This window comes from Cervus elaphus, chromosome 1 (genome assembly GCF_910594005.1).
Source record: "Cervus elaphus chromosome 1, mCerEla1.1, whole genome shotgun sequence".
Taxonomy (NCBI): Eukaryota; Metazoa; Chordata; class Mammalia; order Artiodactyla; family Cervidae; genus Cervus; species Cervus elaphus.
This window is the reverse complement of record NC_057815.1, coordinates 90429304-90444072: the sequence shown is the minus strand read 5'-3', so window position 1 is coordinate 90444072 and position 14769 is coordinate 90429304. Positions and strand designations below refer to the sequence as shown.

At 44.7% G+C, this 14769-nt stretch overlaps 1 protein-coding gene across 1 annotated transcript in view; it reads right to left on the bottom strand.

Moving 5' to 3' along the window:
• The window catches only part of PTPRJ (protein tyrosine phosphatase receptor type J), a 169108-nt gene that overhangs the window by 30509 nt on the left and 123830 nt on the right, over nucleotides 1-14769 (bottom strand). The window contains exons 4-8 of the mRNA XM_043912164.1: nucleotides 13450-13650; nucleotides 10611-10832; nucleotides 9468-9695; nucleotides 7481-7747; nucleotides 3497-3754 (exon numbers count right to left, since the gene is read on the bottom strand). Coding sequence (XP_043768099.1) covers nucleotides 3497-3754; nucleotides 7481-7747; nucleotides 9468-9695; nucleotides 10611-10832; nucleotides 13450-13650 — 1176 coding nt within the window. The remainder of the gene's footprint in view (nucleotides 1-3496; nucleotides 3755-7480; nucleotides 7748-9467; nucleotides 9696-10610; nucleotides 10833-13449; nucleotides 13651-14769) is intronic.

Here is a 14769-nt window from a genome sequence, read left to right as displayed (position 1 = left end):
GTGTTTCAGTGTATGTATTATATCTCAGTAAAGTTTTTTAAAAACCACTGCCTCGGAAGAAAACCTCTTTCTATAACATAGGCAGACATACTGGAGAGAAAAACTGAAATGGAGAGCTGATACTACGTGGGGGCACTTGAGGCTGGAGTGATGGAGGCGGAAGAGCACACATCTCCTCATCCCCACAGCGGGGTCAGAAGTGAAACTACCCAGAGTGCTCCGGGCCCTGCACTCAGACCATCTCACCTCCACCCACTGGACCAGCAGCAATAATGTAATTGCACAGAATCTTTTTTTTTTTTTTTAAGATATTTTTTACGTGGGCCATCTTTATAGTCTTTATTGAATTTTGCAGTAGTAAAATAAACAGTGCAATAGTTATCGTCTGAACCATTTGTAAGCCTACAACTCAGCAGCGTTAATTACATTCACAATGTGGTATCACCATCATCACTGTCTAAACACAAAGCGTTTCATGATGCCCAGCACAAACTCTGCTCCCATGAAACAAGAACTTCTCATTCCTCCCTTCTCCCCACTCCTCTATTCTATCTTCTGTCTCTATGAATGTGCCAATTCTAGGCACCTCACATAAGTGGATTTACATGGTAGTTGTTCTTCTATGTCGGGCTTTTTTCACCTAGCGTAATGCTTTCAAGGTTTATTTACACTGTAGCACGTCTCGGTACATCATTCCTTTTATGGCTAAATAATACTCTACTGTGGGACTTCCCTGGTGGCTCAATGGTAAAGAATCCACCTGCAATGCAGGAGACTCTGGGACTCGATCCCTGGGACAGGAAGATACCCTGCAGTAGGAAAGGGCAACCCACTCTAGTATTCTTGCCTGCAGGATCCCATGGACAGAGGAGGCTGGTGGACTACAGTCTACGGGGGTCACAAGAGAGTCGGGCACAGCTTAGCAACTAAAAAACAACTATTCTATTATACGGATATAGCACATTTCATCTGCTGGTGGACACTTGGCTGCCTCCACCTTTTAGCTATTGTCAATCATGCTAGTATGAATGTTGGTGTACAGAAATAAGTTCAAGTCCCTGATTTCAGTTCTTTTAGAAATACATATACATGTAAGAGTAGAATTGCTGGGTCATCCAGTACTTGCTTCCCTTTTTCAAAATTGCCCTTAATGCTGTTACATTGATTCTCCCCCAATAACAGCAAACATTGGTCAATAATAGAATTGGTAATGTCCTAAGAGTCTAGTGCCTTATTATAACTCTTCTTGATTTCCATTCATTGGGACAATTATAGGCAATAGTACAAGAGACGCCTTCTCCTTACGAATAGTCCTAAATGACTTTTGCAGTTGCTCCATATCGAAGTGCAGTCACACTGTGGTTAAGACCTCAGTCTTCAGAGTCAGACAGAGCCCAGTTCACTACCTTGTCACCCTGGGCCAGTTACTTAAGTTCACAGAGTCCCCATTTCCTACTCTATAACATAGAGACGATAATAGTACCTACCTCATAGAGTTGTGTTCAAAAGGTTTAAATACAAAGGCTGAGAGCCCAGCACTTTGTAGACCCCCAGTACATAATGTTATTATTGCATTAAATCCTGGGCATTGGCAAGTCACACAATATTAAAGAGACCCAAATTGTGATCCCCTTACCATTAGCTACATTCTCAAAAAAAGATAAAAAATGTATATGTTGATACTGTAACCTAATCTCAAAAATCTAATCTGAAAATCAGACTTGAAAAGGAATTATGCACTTCATCTGAGGGATGCGCTTCAGCAATTCCCTTATTTTGGAAGTAGATCTTCCAAATAACCATCAATGCTTAACCCAACAGAGTTGAGAAAACCCACACAAGAAGAATCTCAAGAGCCCAACTGATTTCACACATGGCTCACGCAATCAGTCTCATTTCTTTACTCTATCCTTCTGCAGAAAGGATTTCAACTCCCCTGCAATCCAAGATCAAGGATACTGGATGCTCTCCAAGCTTTCCCAAAAATTTCATTTCAAATTTCAAAGGTAACAATAATGAATAATGAATTGTTTTCATGAAATACTTTTATCAACATCAAGCAGCCTCATAGAACTAACAAGACCATTGCATCACAATATTGTTCATGAAAGACTGTCAATGATCTACCTGTCCAACAACAGGCAAGTGGTCAAACAATTTATAATACATCCAGACCAGCAGTCTGGACCCCTTTACTGTCTGAAAAATTATTGAGGCTCTCAGAGGATTTTTATTTATTTAGGTTATATATATGTATGCTGTAACAGAACATTTTTAATGAGGAAATGCTTAAAACATGAGAATACAAAAGCATACATTCCATGAGCCAACAGAAAAATGAGGCCATCCCATGTCACATTGCATCTGGGAAACTCCACTGTACACTTACCATGAGAGATTGAGAGTGAAAAAGCCAAATAGTATTCTAGTAGTATTATGATAATAATCTCTCACAGACTCCCTTGAAAGAGTCTAGGGGACCCCCCAGAGATCCCCGGACCACACTTTGAGAACCACTGATCTAACCAAGCGGTCAGCAAACTTTTTCTATATGGACCACGGAACAAATACCCTAGGTTTTGCAGGCCATGTATTCTCTGTTGCAACTATTCGTTTCTAGCACGAAAGAAGTCATAGACTTTATATAAAGAAATGAGCATGGCTGTGCTCAAATAAAGCTTTACTTATTAAAAAAAAACAGGCAGTGAGCCAGATTTGACCCACGGACCATTATCTGCAGACTCCTGATTTGGACACTGGAATGCCAGGCAGGTATTAAAATTAATCTGCAGGAATATTTATGCTGATAGGGAAGAAGAGTCATAATAAACTTGAATAGAAAAAAAAGCAGATTTTAAACAACACATGTAGAGGATTTTAATACTTGTTAAAATAAATATATACCTTTATATATCTTAAAATTCTAGAAGAGCAGTCCCCAACCTTTTTGGCACCAGGGACTGGTCTCATGGAAGACATTTTCCCACAGACAGGGTAGAGGGGTGGTTTGGGGATGATTTCCATAAAGAGCACGCAACCTACATCCCTCGCATGCGCAGTTCACGGGCGGGTTCACACTCCTATGAGAATCTAATGCCGTGGCCGATCTGACAGGAGGTGGAGTTCAGGCAGTAAATGTGAGCGATGGGGCGTGACTCCTTCACCCACCACTCACTTCTCGCTGTGCAGCCTGGTTCCTAACAGGCACAGATACGACCAGCCTGTGGCCCAGGGGTTGGGGACTCCTGTTCTAAAACATCATGCATCAAAAGCTATTAGTGATTATCTCTGGCTGTTGGTTTACAGGTGATTTTTATTTTTGCTTATCTGTATTTTAGATAATGAATATGCATTGCTGTCATTAGCAATTTTTTAAAAGGTCTTTATTAGATAATTAAAAGAAGAGCAATATTTGGAAATTTTGACATGTAAGGTTTATACTGATTCCCCTTGAGAAACGTAACTAATTTACAGAAAATACAGCCTATTTGCTTACCAGTTCTATTGAAAACTGTTTGGAAATCCCCTTTAATCCCATTTGGTCCTAGTGGATATATGTCAAAACGATATATGGTTCCAGGATATAAGTCACCAATGACAATACTTTGTTCGGCGGTGGTGACGGTTTGAGATTCTCCAGCTTCATGAGGTGTGATAAGTATCTCAAAGGAATGAGAGTCATTGCTCTTCCACGCTAAGCCAATTTCCCTTGTGCTGACACTTGTCACTCTAAAGTCAGAAACTGGACTGGGAGCTGTGGATAGAAAGCAAATGACTAGATTAAGAATCTATTTCTCCAGAAGACAAGGGTGCCTGAATCTCACAAAATATTTACACAGAGATTAAATGTACACTTGGTAACATCCGACCTCTCTTTTCCTCTTCTTTTTATCATCTACAACAGAAGCCCCTTAGGAACTCATGTTTCTAACCATCAAGAGAACAATTGGCCACAGGAGTTCAGACACTGGTTAAGTTGTACAAAGTCATTCAAAGGAAATGAGAAGAGGTGTGAATTCCCGAGGGTTCGGGGCTCAGACTCTGGTGTGGGACCCTGGCCACTCTCAGCTGTCTTATCTCGCATACAACACTTAGCCGCCCAGTCTTTTTCTAACGATGTACAGCAGAAGGTGCTGTTGACCCCCAAAATTCATCCCCCTCCATTTTCTTTAAACATACACTCACAGATTTTTAGCAATGTACGTGACTCTTGGAGATTTTTAAAAAATTACATTTCCCAGCCTCCCTTGCAACTAGCCATGTGACTAAGTTCTGGCCAATGGGATGTGAGTATAAGAACAATATGGCTCCTAAGAAGCACCCTTCAAGGGTGGAGCCCTATTTTCTATCCTTTCTCCTCCTTGTAGCTGAACTGTGGGTGTGATCCCTGGACTCAGGCTACCTGGCTCTAGAACCACCAGTGTGGCAGTGGCTGCAGCCTCCTGATGCCCAGCAAGCAACGCCGTACATTCTGAGAGCCAACAATTACAGCAGGGCGCTGACTGGGACTCTGCGGGGGATTCCTGGTGGGGAGTTCTGCACCCTTAGGCTGGGAGTCATTTCTGGGTCCCAGCCTAGACCCTGCACCTCACATGTTATGAGCTGAATTACGTCCCCTCAAAATTCTTATATTGAAGTCCTAACCCGCAGTACCTCAGAATCTGACTATACTTGGAGATAGGGTTTTTAAAGAAGTGTTTAAGGTAAAATGAGGCCATTAAGGGAGGTCCTAAATCAGAACAATTAGTATCCTTATAAGAAGAAATTAGAAGGAACTATATTCAATATCCTGTGATAAACCATAATGGAAAAGAATATAAACATGTTTAACTGAGTCACTTTGCTATACAGCAGAAGTTAAATACAACATGGCAAATCAACAGTATTTCAATAAAATAAAATAAAGAGGTGATTGGGACAGGCATGCGCAGACCAAAGGACAATCACGTGAAGAAACAGGGAGAAGCTGGTCATTACAAAACCAAGAAGGTAGATCTCTGAAGAAACCAACCCTGAATCACTTGATCTCAGACTATTCGCCTCCACACTGTGAGACAGCAGATTTCTGCTGTGAAAGCCTCCCAATCTGCGGTGCTTGTTATGGCAGCCCTAGCAAATTAACACACCAGCCCTTCCAATGATTCTATAAACTCTCAATTCCCAAGATTAGATCCTTCTCGGCTTCAAATAGCTCACAGCCTCTCAGCCATAAAAAGGAACGAATCTGAGTCAGCTGTAGTGAGCTGAGTGAACCTACAGCCTGTTATACAGGGTGAAGTGAAGTCAGAGAAGCAAGTATCGTACATTAACACATGCACATGGAATCTAGAAAAATGGAACTGGTGAACCGAGTAGAAAACGGACTTGTAAAAAAAAAAAAAAAAAACGAAAAGAAAATGGGCTTGTGCACACAGTGGGGGAAGGTGGGGTGGGCCAGACTGAGAAAGACATAAATATACTATCATGTGTAAAATAGTTAGTTAGTGGGAAATTGTTATATAACACAGGGAGCCCAGCCAGCCTGGCACTCAGGGATGACCCAGAAAGATGGGACAAGGAGAAGAGAGGGAAGCTCAAGAGGTAAGGGGGTGTGTGTGTGTGTGTGTGTGTGTGTGTGTGTGTGTGTGTGTGTGTGTGTGTGTGTGTGTGTGTGTGTGTGTGTGTGTGTGTGTGTGTGTGTGTGTGTGTGTGTGTGTGTGTGTGTGTGTGTGTGTGTGTGTGTGTAACCATGACTGACTCTTGTCAAGAGGTAAGGGGGGTGTGTGTGTGTGTGTGTGTGTGTGTGTGTGTGTGTGTGTGTGTGTGTGTGTGTGTGTAACCATGACTGACTCTTGTCAAGAGGTAAGGGGTGTGTGTGTGTAACCATGACTGACTCTTGTCAAGAGGTAAGGGGTGTGTGTGTGTGTGTGTGTGTGTGTGTGTGTGTGTGTGTGTGTGAAACCATGACTGACTCTTGTCGTTGTACAGCAGAAACCAACACAACACTGGAAGCAATTGGGGGTGTGTGTGTGTGTGTGTGTGTGTGTGTGTGTGTGTGAAACCATGACTGACTCTTGTCGTTGTACAGCAGAAACCAACACAACACTGGAAGCAATTTTCCACGAATTAAAATAAAAAACGAAAACACTGCAGTGAGCTCGCGGTTTCTGCTCCTCGCTCTGAGCCAAGCTAAGGCTCTACCATCCCGTGCTCAGCGCCAGGCTGCTTTTACAGTGACAGACAAACAAACTCCTGTCTTGGATACTTGGGGAGTTTATTACTCACGGTGAACTTAATCTTAACAGAGAGATTAAATATTTAAAAAAAAAAAAAAAGTAGAAGAAGAAAAGGAAGCAGATTTCATTTATTCCAAAGACAGAGTCAGAAGACGTTTGTAAGAACACCCAAGGTGTGCATTGCGGGAAGCATCAGACACTCGAATAAAGCATTCTGATGGGTCCAGAGCCAGGCACCCCTGGATTCAAGTCCCTGCCGTGCCGCTTGCCAGCTCTCTGGTCTTAGGCAAATTCTTCAGCCATGTTGGGCTGTAGGTTTTTCATCTACCCACTACAATATTGTAAAGTAATTAGCCTCCAACTAATAAAAATAAATGGAAAAAAACAAAAAAACGGGATCCTGTTTGGGGAAGAATGGATACATATAGAGGTATGGCTGAGTCCCTCTGCTATTCACCCAAAACAATCAGAACACTGTTAATCAGCTATGCCCCAATACAAAATAAAAAGTTAAAAAATTAAATTAAATTTTTAAAAAAACAGGGATCCTAACAGCTACCATGAAGACCCCTGTGATACATGCAAAGCCCCTGGCACAGTGTGATACCAATATCATTGTGTAATATTAATACACTATATTATTATATTACTCTACTGGTAGACCATTATTGTTTTAATTATTGGACCTTCTTTGGAACAGAAAGGTTTTTATTTGCTGCCAATCAGCTTATCTTTAAGAGAGACTCGAATGAGAAGGAAAAAAACAGATATAGCTGCGTCCTGCTTCACTATTTTGTCAACATCCAAAGGACAAAGGGATGTGAATATCCAGGTTCCTCTCATCTCCGCAGACCATCTGCTCCCCGTCTCCACCATGTTAGGATGGTTGTCACCAGCACAGACTGGAGCTGAGACAGCCCAGCTGTCTGATCCCACCTCAGACACTTATGAGGTGTGATACCTGCCCACAGCATCTCTCTCAGCCTGGAATTCCTCATCCATAAAATGAGGCCAATGCCAACCATGTCACAGATGTGTGAACATTAACAGAGACGGCACAAGGAAAGCATGTCATGCAATGCTGGACGGGTGGGCAGGGTCAATCAATGGTCACCATTATAGGATCTAAAATCTTGAAGGTGGTTAAGAGTCCCCGTGGGCCCACACACTGAACTGTGCATCCCTCGAAAGAGAAACAGAGCTTGTCCTGCACCTGACACACAGCCAACAGGAAGAAAGGCTAGCTAAGCCATGAGTGGACTCACGCGTGTAAACCTGGATGAAGCCTGGCGTGCCCTCAGAACCGTCATCGAGGAAAGGATACACCGTGATGTTGTACAAGGTGCTTGAGCTGAGTGCAGTGATGACGGCATGAGTCTCCTGGACTGTGAAATTGAAGGAAATTGTCTCGCCCACAACTTGTATCTTGTAGGTATAGACTGAGGATGACTCATTATCATTGATTTTCCAGGTCAGGGTCAGGCTGGTGGCACTGATGTTCACAACTTTCATGTCAAAAACCTGACTGGAATCTGTGAAGACATAAGAGGAGTTAACCACCACCAGGATGGCCAGGTCAGAGAGAGAGAGACAGGGAGAGAGATGCAGTCATCAAGGCATCCAATCCAAGAAACACTCTCAGCAATTCTTCCTGTTGTACACCATTTAACACAACAGACCCAAGTGTAGACAGGGTCCCAGCAAAAGTCAGACAGCATCTTCAGTGAAGAAACAACCTGGCTAATTGCAACTGCATAGTTTACCCTTCATTCTCCCTGTTAAGTTGACTCTTAAGAGATGCAATAGATGCCTCAAACCACAACATGGACTCTACACATGCCCATCTAGGGGCTGGGTGACCCCAAAAGGTCTCAGGCATATATCCATCCAAGAATTAACACTATCTACATGATCAAGTAAAGATCACAGACTTTTGCATGAGGCAAGTCTGGGTTCCAAGGTCAGCTGTAACTTAAATAGCCTGGTAGATCTTAGAAAAATCACTGAACTCAGTTTTCCTCATCGACAAAAAAACAAACCAAGATAACAACCGTAACTCCAGGAAAGATAACACAAGAGTGATAGTCATTCATCGCTTGTCCACCCCATCCTCCCGATCCACCCTCTGTCCCCCCGCCTGCTCTGCATCCCCGCAATGCGGACCCCCGCACACAGCGTCACTGGGGCACTCTGCTGGGTGACTTGGAACCAGGTTCCACCAATGAGGGAAACAGGCAGGCTACTGGGGGGCTGGAGGAGGAAGCAATTGGAGCCTTCTTCTCGCCACCTCCTGTCCTGGGTCACCAGGTCCAGTGTGGTCCAGCCCTCCAGCTTCCTGGCTGCTGCTCGGTGTTCTGTCCTTGGTCCTCCAGCCTCCACCCTCCTCCCTCTGTTCTATGGATCTATGACAGCCTTCCAGAATAGATATATTGGGGGGGGGGGGCACGTTGTTTGCTTGTTTTAGTTTTTATTGGAATATATTTGATCAATAATGTGTTAGTTTCTAATGTGCAGCAGAGAGACTGCCATGCAAAAGAGATATATTTTTGGATAAGATAACCTGAGTCAGTCTGTATTGCCGGCAAACAAGCCCCCGAAGGCTACAAGGCTACAGCATTTGTTTCTGAACCCACGGAGCATGGCTGGGTGCTTTTCCCTGTTTTTTCACCTGGATTCCCCTTCTGTTCTGAAATTTCCTGAGCGTCAGAACCATGCATTTCTTTATGCCCTCATTAGCACTAATCCAAAAAGTCTCCAAAACTGTTCAGTTTACAGAATAAGAGCGAGGACAGATTCTAGTAAAAAGCAGCAGCGTGAGTGTCAGCAAGGGACACGGGAAGGCCAGTATGCCTTTCAAGTTTAGGTCAAAAAAGAAGACTCATTTTCTCCTCTCGGGGGAAAATACTTAAGACAACGTGGACAAAATAAATATTAATTTTCAAGAGAAAAACCTACGCGAGTGGGCCTCCCTGGCCCGTATGAAGAGCTAAAAAGAAAGAATAAGGGAGCCCCTCGCATCCGCACATAGTAGCCGCTCAATACGCGGGGATGGGCGTCAAGGAAAAGAAGAGCCTGGGCCACAGCGCTCAGAAGAAACTCACTGGACCTGCTCTGTCCAAAATCTCTTCCAGAAAATTCCCTCCAACCACAAAACGACCTCTGAAGCAAGAGATCACACAGGACCAGAACCACAGGAGACAAACTTTGCACTGGGAAACTCTGGCTGCAGCCATTTTACAAAACTCCACATACTTGTCTTGAACTCTACAGCCCGGGGCTGTCCTTCAGCTCCGTTGAGCGCTCGGGGATAGACCGTGGCCGTGTACCGTGTGTCAGGCTTTAACCTGAGAAGCAGGACTTCCACGGCGTCCTGGGCCAGAGAAGGGTCAGAGGACGAGGCTGCAGGTTTCAGTCGGTATTTGTACCCAGGGGCCGTGGGACCCCGAGGGGGCTGCAGCAAGCTGTCTGTGTTGCCGGCATCTGTTTGAAACACAAAAGGCAAAGACATGACCTGAGACTAAAGTGCATTCCTGTCTGCTTTCAGCCTCTGCCCTCCCCACCAAAGGACGCCACATCACACAGCGCCCACAGCTGGGATTCTGCAAACACCCGTTCCCCTTCTCTCCCAGAAAGACAGCCATGCTCCTGGAAGGAGCCTGATATTTGTAAGCAATGGTTTAGGGGTGTGTGTGTGTGTGTGTATTGACTGATTCATCGATTGTGTGATACATGTGGGATCTTAGTTTAATGATCAGGAACTGATCCCCAGCATTGCGAGGTGGCTTCTTACCCGCTGACCTGCCAGGGAAGTCCCAGGAGCCTCATTTTTGGAGCATATTTTGCATTGTACTTTTAGCACAGGTGTGTTAAGCCACTCAGTTGTGTCCGACTCTTTGCGACCCTACGGACTATAGCCCGCCAGGCTCCTCTGTCCATGGAATTCTCCAGACAAGAATACCAGAGTGGGTTGCCATTTCCTTCTCCAGGGGTTCTTCCCAACCCAGGGATTGAACCCGGGTCTCCCGCATTGCAGGTAGACTCTACCATCTGAGCCACCAGTGAAGACCAGGTAGCACCACAGATATACGTGCTTTTCTCTCCAAAGCAGCAGCTATTTGCATCTCTCCCCAACTTCTTCCAAGAACCCATCTTCTCCCACCCAACTCCAAACACGGATTTCCAGGGACAACCCCATGATTCACACTGGTCTAAGCAGAGCCCCACTCAAGGCATTCTCTCCCTGGACCAGACCCCTGTGGAGAGAGGGTAAAACAGGCAGAACTGCTGGACCAGGGGGAAGGCCGGTTAAAAGAAAAGAAGCAGGAAGAGAGCCCAGAGTCACCTCATCTCTTCCTTCAAGGCCTTGTGGGTCAGAAGCCCACTTCTGTGACTCACCCAAGCCATTTTCTGTCTCATTTGATCCTAAAGGATACACGGTGACCATGTACTGACTCCCCGGCTTCAGGTCAGAAATATTGACCATTAAGTTTTCAGTCGACTCCTGGCTTCCTTCAAGGAGCATCCGGCAGGTGACCGTGATGTTATCTTTCTTCCAGGTAAGAACTACATGCGTCACACCCACGAAGGCAGCAAGCAGATCCGTAACCGGACCAGGTCCTATTTGAAAAACACAGCATGGGCACCGATGAAAAGGTGCCTGGAGTCACCTTCCATTGTGAATGACTGGGGGCACCGACGTTTCAATGGGGTCCACTAAAAATATTTCCTTTATGTCAGAGTCCAGTGCAATTCTATCGCTTCACAGTGGGGAGAAAACTTGTCATTATGCAGGAAAAAGGAGAAAAGGATGAACCTGAAAGCCATAACGTTTTAGTATCGGAACTATTCTCCAAGACAGTTAACTCCTACCGTGATTTAATACTCTTTTAAATTGCCCTTTTAAACAGCAGCTTTTAATATTTGTTTCAGATATCAGGAAGAAGCATCCAAAAAAGTGCCCATGTGCTACATCTAAAGGTCTCAATTCCAGATAATACAAATATGTCATAGTACCAACACATTTCAACTGAGACACTCATCCCTGTATTCCAACCCCAAGAGGGATTTTCTGAAGACTTCCTATCTATACTAGCCCCCTACCATCCTTTCTGTCACTTTATTTGGCTGATTGTGACCGAAACCAAACCACGCTGGCCAAGATGACATCCACATCCTTCGGTCTTCTTCAGTCTAACTCTCTCCCAACTGAGCTATTTCGGCGAGGCTTCCTTCGGTCTTGAGATGAGAGCATGGAGATTCAGGATGGCAGGGTGACTCGCTCAAGAACGCAGAGCATACTTGGAGCACCGGGGAACTAGAACCTGGGGCTCCAGCTTTAAGCACGGGGCCACAAAGAGTCAGATGCGACTTAGCAACTAGACAGTAACAGCAGCGCTGCAGGCGGAGCCACAACCCTGCCTGAGGAGCCTAAACTCAGAGACAATGGCATGGATGCCCGTCAGGCCCCATCCAGCTCTGAGGCGAGCTGGTCCATTCCACGACTTTATTCTTCATGTCAAACGTTGTCCGAGGCCAAGATTTCTAAACTGGGTCATGCAGGTGTCTTTTTTAAAGAAATGGAACGTGAATAAACCAGCCGGCTCAGTGATCTGGGTGACCGCGATGGACACCGCTGCACCGCGGCGCTCTGGAGTCAGGCTCCTGGGCGCCCGCCACGTGGTGCTCAGCGACCCCAGGAGCGCAGGAGAAACCCAACCTCTCAGCATTACAGAGTCTTCCTCTGTAGCCCTCAAGGTTACTGTGAGGGCACTCTGATGTATTAGGGGCAGCTAAGCACATTGAGAAGACTCATTGGGAAAGACCCTGATGCTGGGGAAGATTGAAGGTGGGAGGAGAAGGGGGCGACAGAGGATGGGATGGCTGGATGGCATCACCGACTCGATGGACATGAGTCTGAGCAAGCTCCGGGAGCTGGTGATGGACAGGGAAGCCTGGCGTGCTTCAGTCCATGGGGTCGCAAAGAGTCAGACACGACTGAGCGACTGAACTGAACTGAAGCACACAGTACATGCTCAATAAACAGCAGCTGATAAACATACCCTTGGCCTCGGGGGCCGTAAGCTGGAGTGAGGCACCTCAGCCCGAGCTGGGTGCTTCGGGCCACCTGGTCACCTCCCCGTTCCTATAGTCACCAACTCTGTGTCACCTCATCCCATTACCAACTCTAAACCCTGCTTTCTTCTTCCTCCTCCACTCTCTTCCGTCTCCCCTCTGCCCCGTCCTTCTTTTCCTCTCTTTGTCACAACACGGTGAAGCTTTCCTGCAGCTTTTGTTTTCTCTAAAACTGCTCTGAGGACCTCCAGGGGCTGTTTGAAGGTGCCGGTGACACTGCGTCCCTGTAGCTCCTCTTTCTTCAGTTCTTTTCAGTTTCTGGGCCCCTGGGCAACATTTTATTTAAAGAAATAATTTCCTGGCTTGAAGAAAAACCACCTTCAAAACCACTGGTTTCGCACTGGCTTGCTTTGTGTGCAGAAGGAGCTGCTCCAGGTGGTCACTTCAAGCCATGGGCTCAAGAGGTCAGCGTCCCACGGCTCCCACCAGCCAATGACATCACAGTCCCTCCAGATCAGAACACCAACACAGGACCTCTTTTTCTGAATTCTGTATTCTTCTGAGCTTAAAAAAAGCATCTCAACTCTTTTTTATGTTTTTGGTTCTTTTCAGCTTTTAAAAAAAAAAAGCTGTTATTTGCAATTATAACAGGTGGTTCAGGGTACTGATACCTACGCTAAATAAAAATCTAAGTTTAATCCAATGTCACTGGGCTCTTGTTGCATTTGAAGCATATACTCCTCTATAAAGTATCCAAACTTTCATGCCCAACAGAAGCTTCTGGGAATACAAACACAACATCAACTTTCCTGGGGAGCTTAAAAGAAGCCAAGTAGTTACCGACAGCATCAAGACACATTTCTAACAGGGTCCCTACTCCCAAGTCTTAGCAGAAAAGTAAGTATTCACCAAAAATAATGAAAGATTTTTAAAAAAACCAAACAGTTGGCAACAGTTAAAATATCCCAAAACACACAGGACCTTAGTATTAAATGACCCTGCCACCTGAACTCCTGGGCTTGAAACCACATAGAATCTTTCCTCATCTTCCACAGTCAACAAAAATCAATCTCTTTCCAGTAGGCAACTTGAATGGACAAGGCTCTAGGATACGGGATGAGAAGGACAGTTCATGATCCTTCCTGGGCGCTACCCATCTTACCTACTGTGGTATCTCCTGAAGTCCCATTGCTTCCTGGACTTGAGTCCGTGCTGTTATCACCTGTCTGATTTGCAAAGCTCATCTGCTGATTCTCATTCATACTCTTTACGCCACCCATGGAATTAGAAGCAGTTGTGTTGTTTTTCCAAGTTGGGGTCACACTGGTTGGACTGATGGTAACAGCTTTCATAGGACTGGAGTCTATTTTAATATTGTTTCCAAAAAAAAAAAAAGAACAGAAAAAACATTATTTTTCAAAAAGAAATATAAGAGTAAGGACTATTCTGTATATCTACTTTCCAGAAGTGAGTTTTGCAACTATAAAATTTCATTTCTCTTTATTTGCCTCCTGGACTTCCCTCCAACAAAATACATTTAGATTTCCATGTATTTAGATAGACAGACATATACATACATGCGTACATATATGTATATAATACATACATATGTGTCAGTGAAACAGAAGGCTACAAAATAAAGATAAAAATAAGCATGGACCTAGATATTCACACTGAGTGAAGAAAGTCAGACAGAGGAGAAATATTGTATGACATCCCTTACACACGTGGAATCTACAAAACGGAAATATCCACAGACTTGGAGAACGCACTTATGGTTGGTAGGGAAAGGAATGGGGAGAAGGGATAGTTGGGGAGTTCAGGATGGCCACATACACAGGATGTATTTAAAAGGAATAACCAACAGGGACCCACTGTATAGCACAGGGAACTCTGCTCAATGTTATGTGGTGGCTTGGACGGGAGCGGAGTCTGAGGGAGAATGGATACATGGCTGAGTCCCTTGGCTGTTCATCTGAAATTGTCACAACATTGTTTGTTAATCAAACATATACCCCAATACAAAATAAAAAGTTTTTTTTAAAGATAAAAATAATAGAGTTTGGCCTTGTTGGCTACAACTTGAACATGGAGTTAAATCTGTTCAGAAGCTGACCTGAGATGCTAAATGCATCCATCTCCGATGTTCAGAAAACACTGCTTATGGAGAGGTGTGTACACTACATGGTCCCAAGGACCCTGCCAAGGTGCTGTGAACACATTTTCCCATGTATGCGTCATAACAACTTCATGAAGGAGGCCAGGGCACCATTTTAAGAAGGAAAGAAAAGTGTTAAGACCTAAATTTTGATTCACACAGGGATTCTGGGAAGATTTTAGAAAAGCAAGTTCTTTTTTTTTTTTTTTTTGGCCATGCCTCCTGGCACGTGGGACCTTTAGGTTCCCGGACCAGGGATCAAACTTGTGCCCTCTCCAGGGGAAGTGTGGAGTCCTAACCACTGGACCACCAGGCAATTCCTGA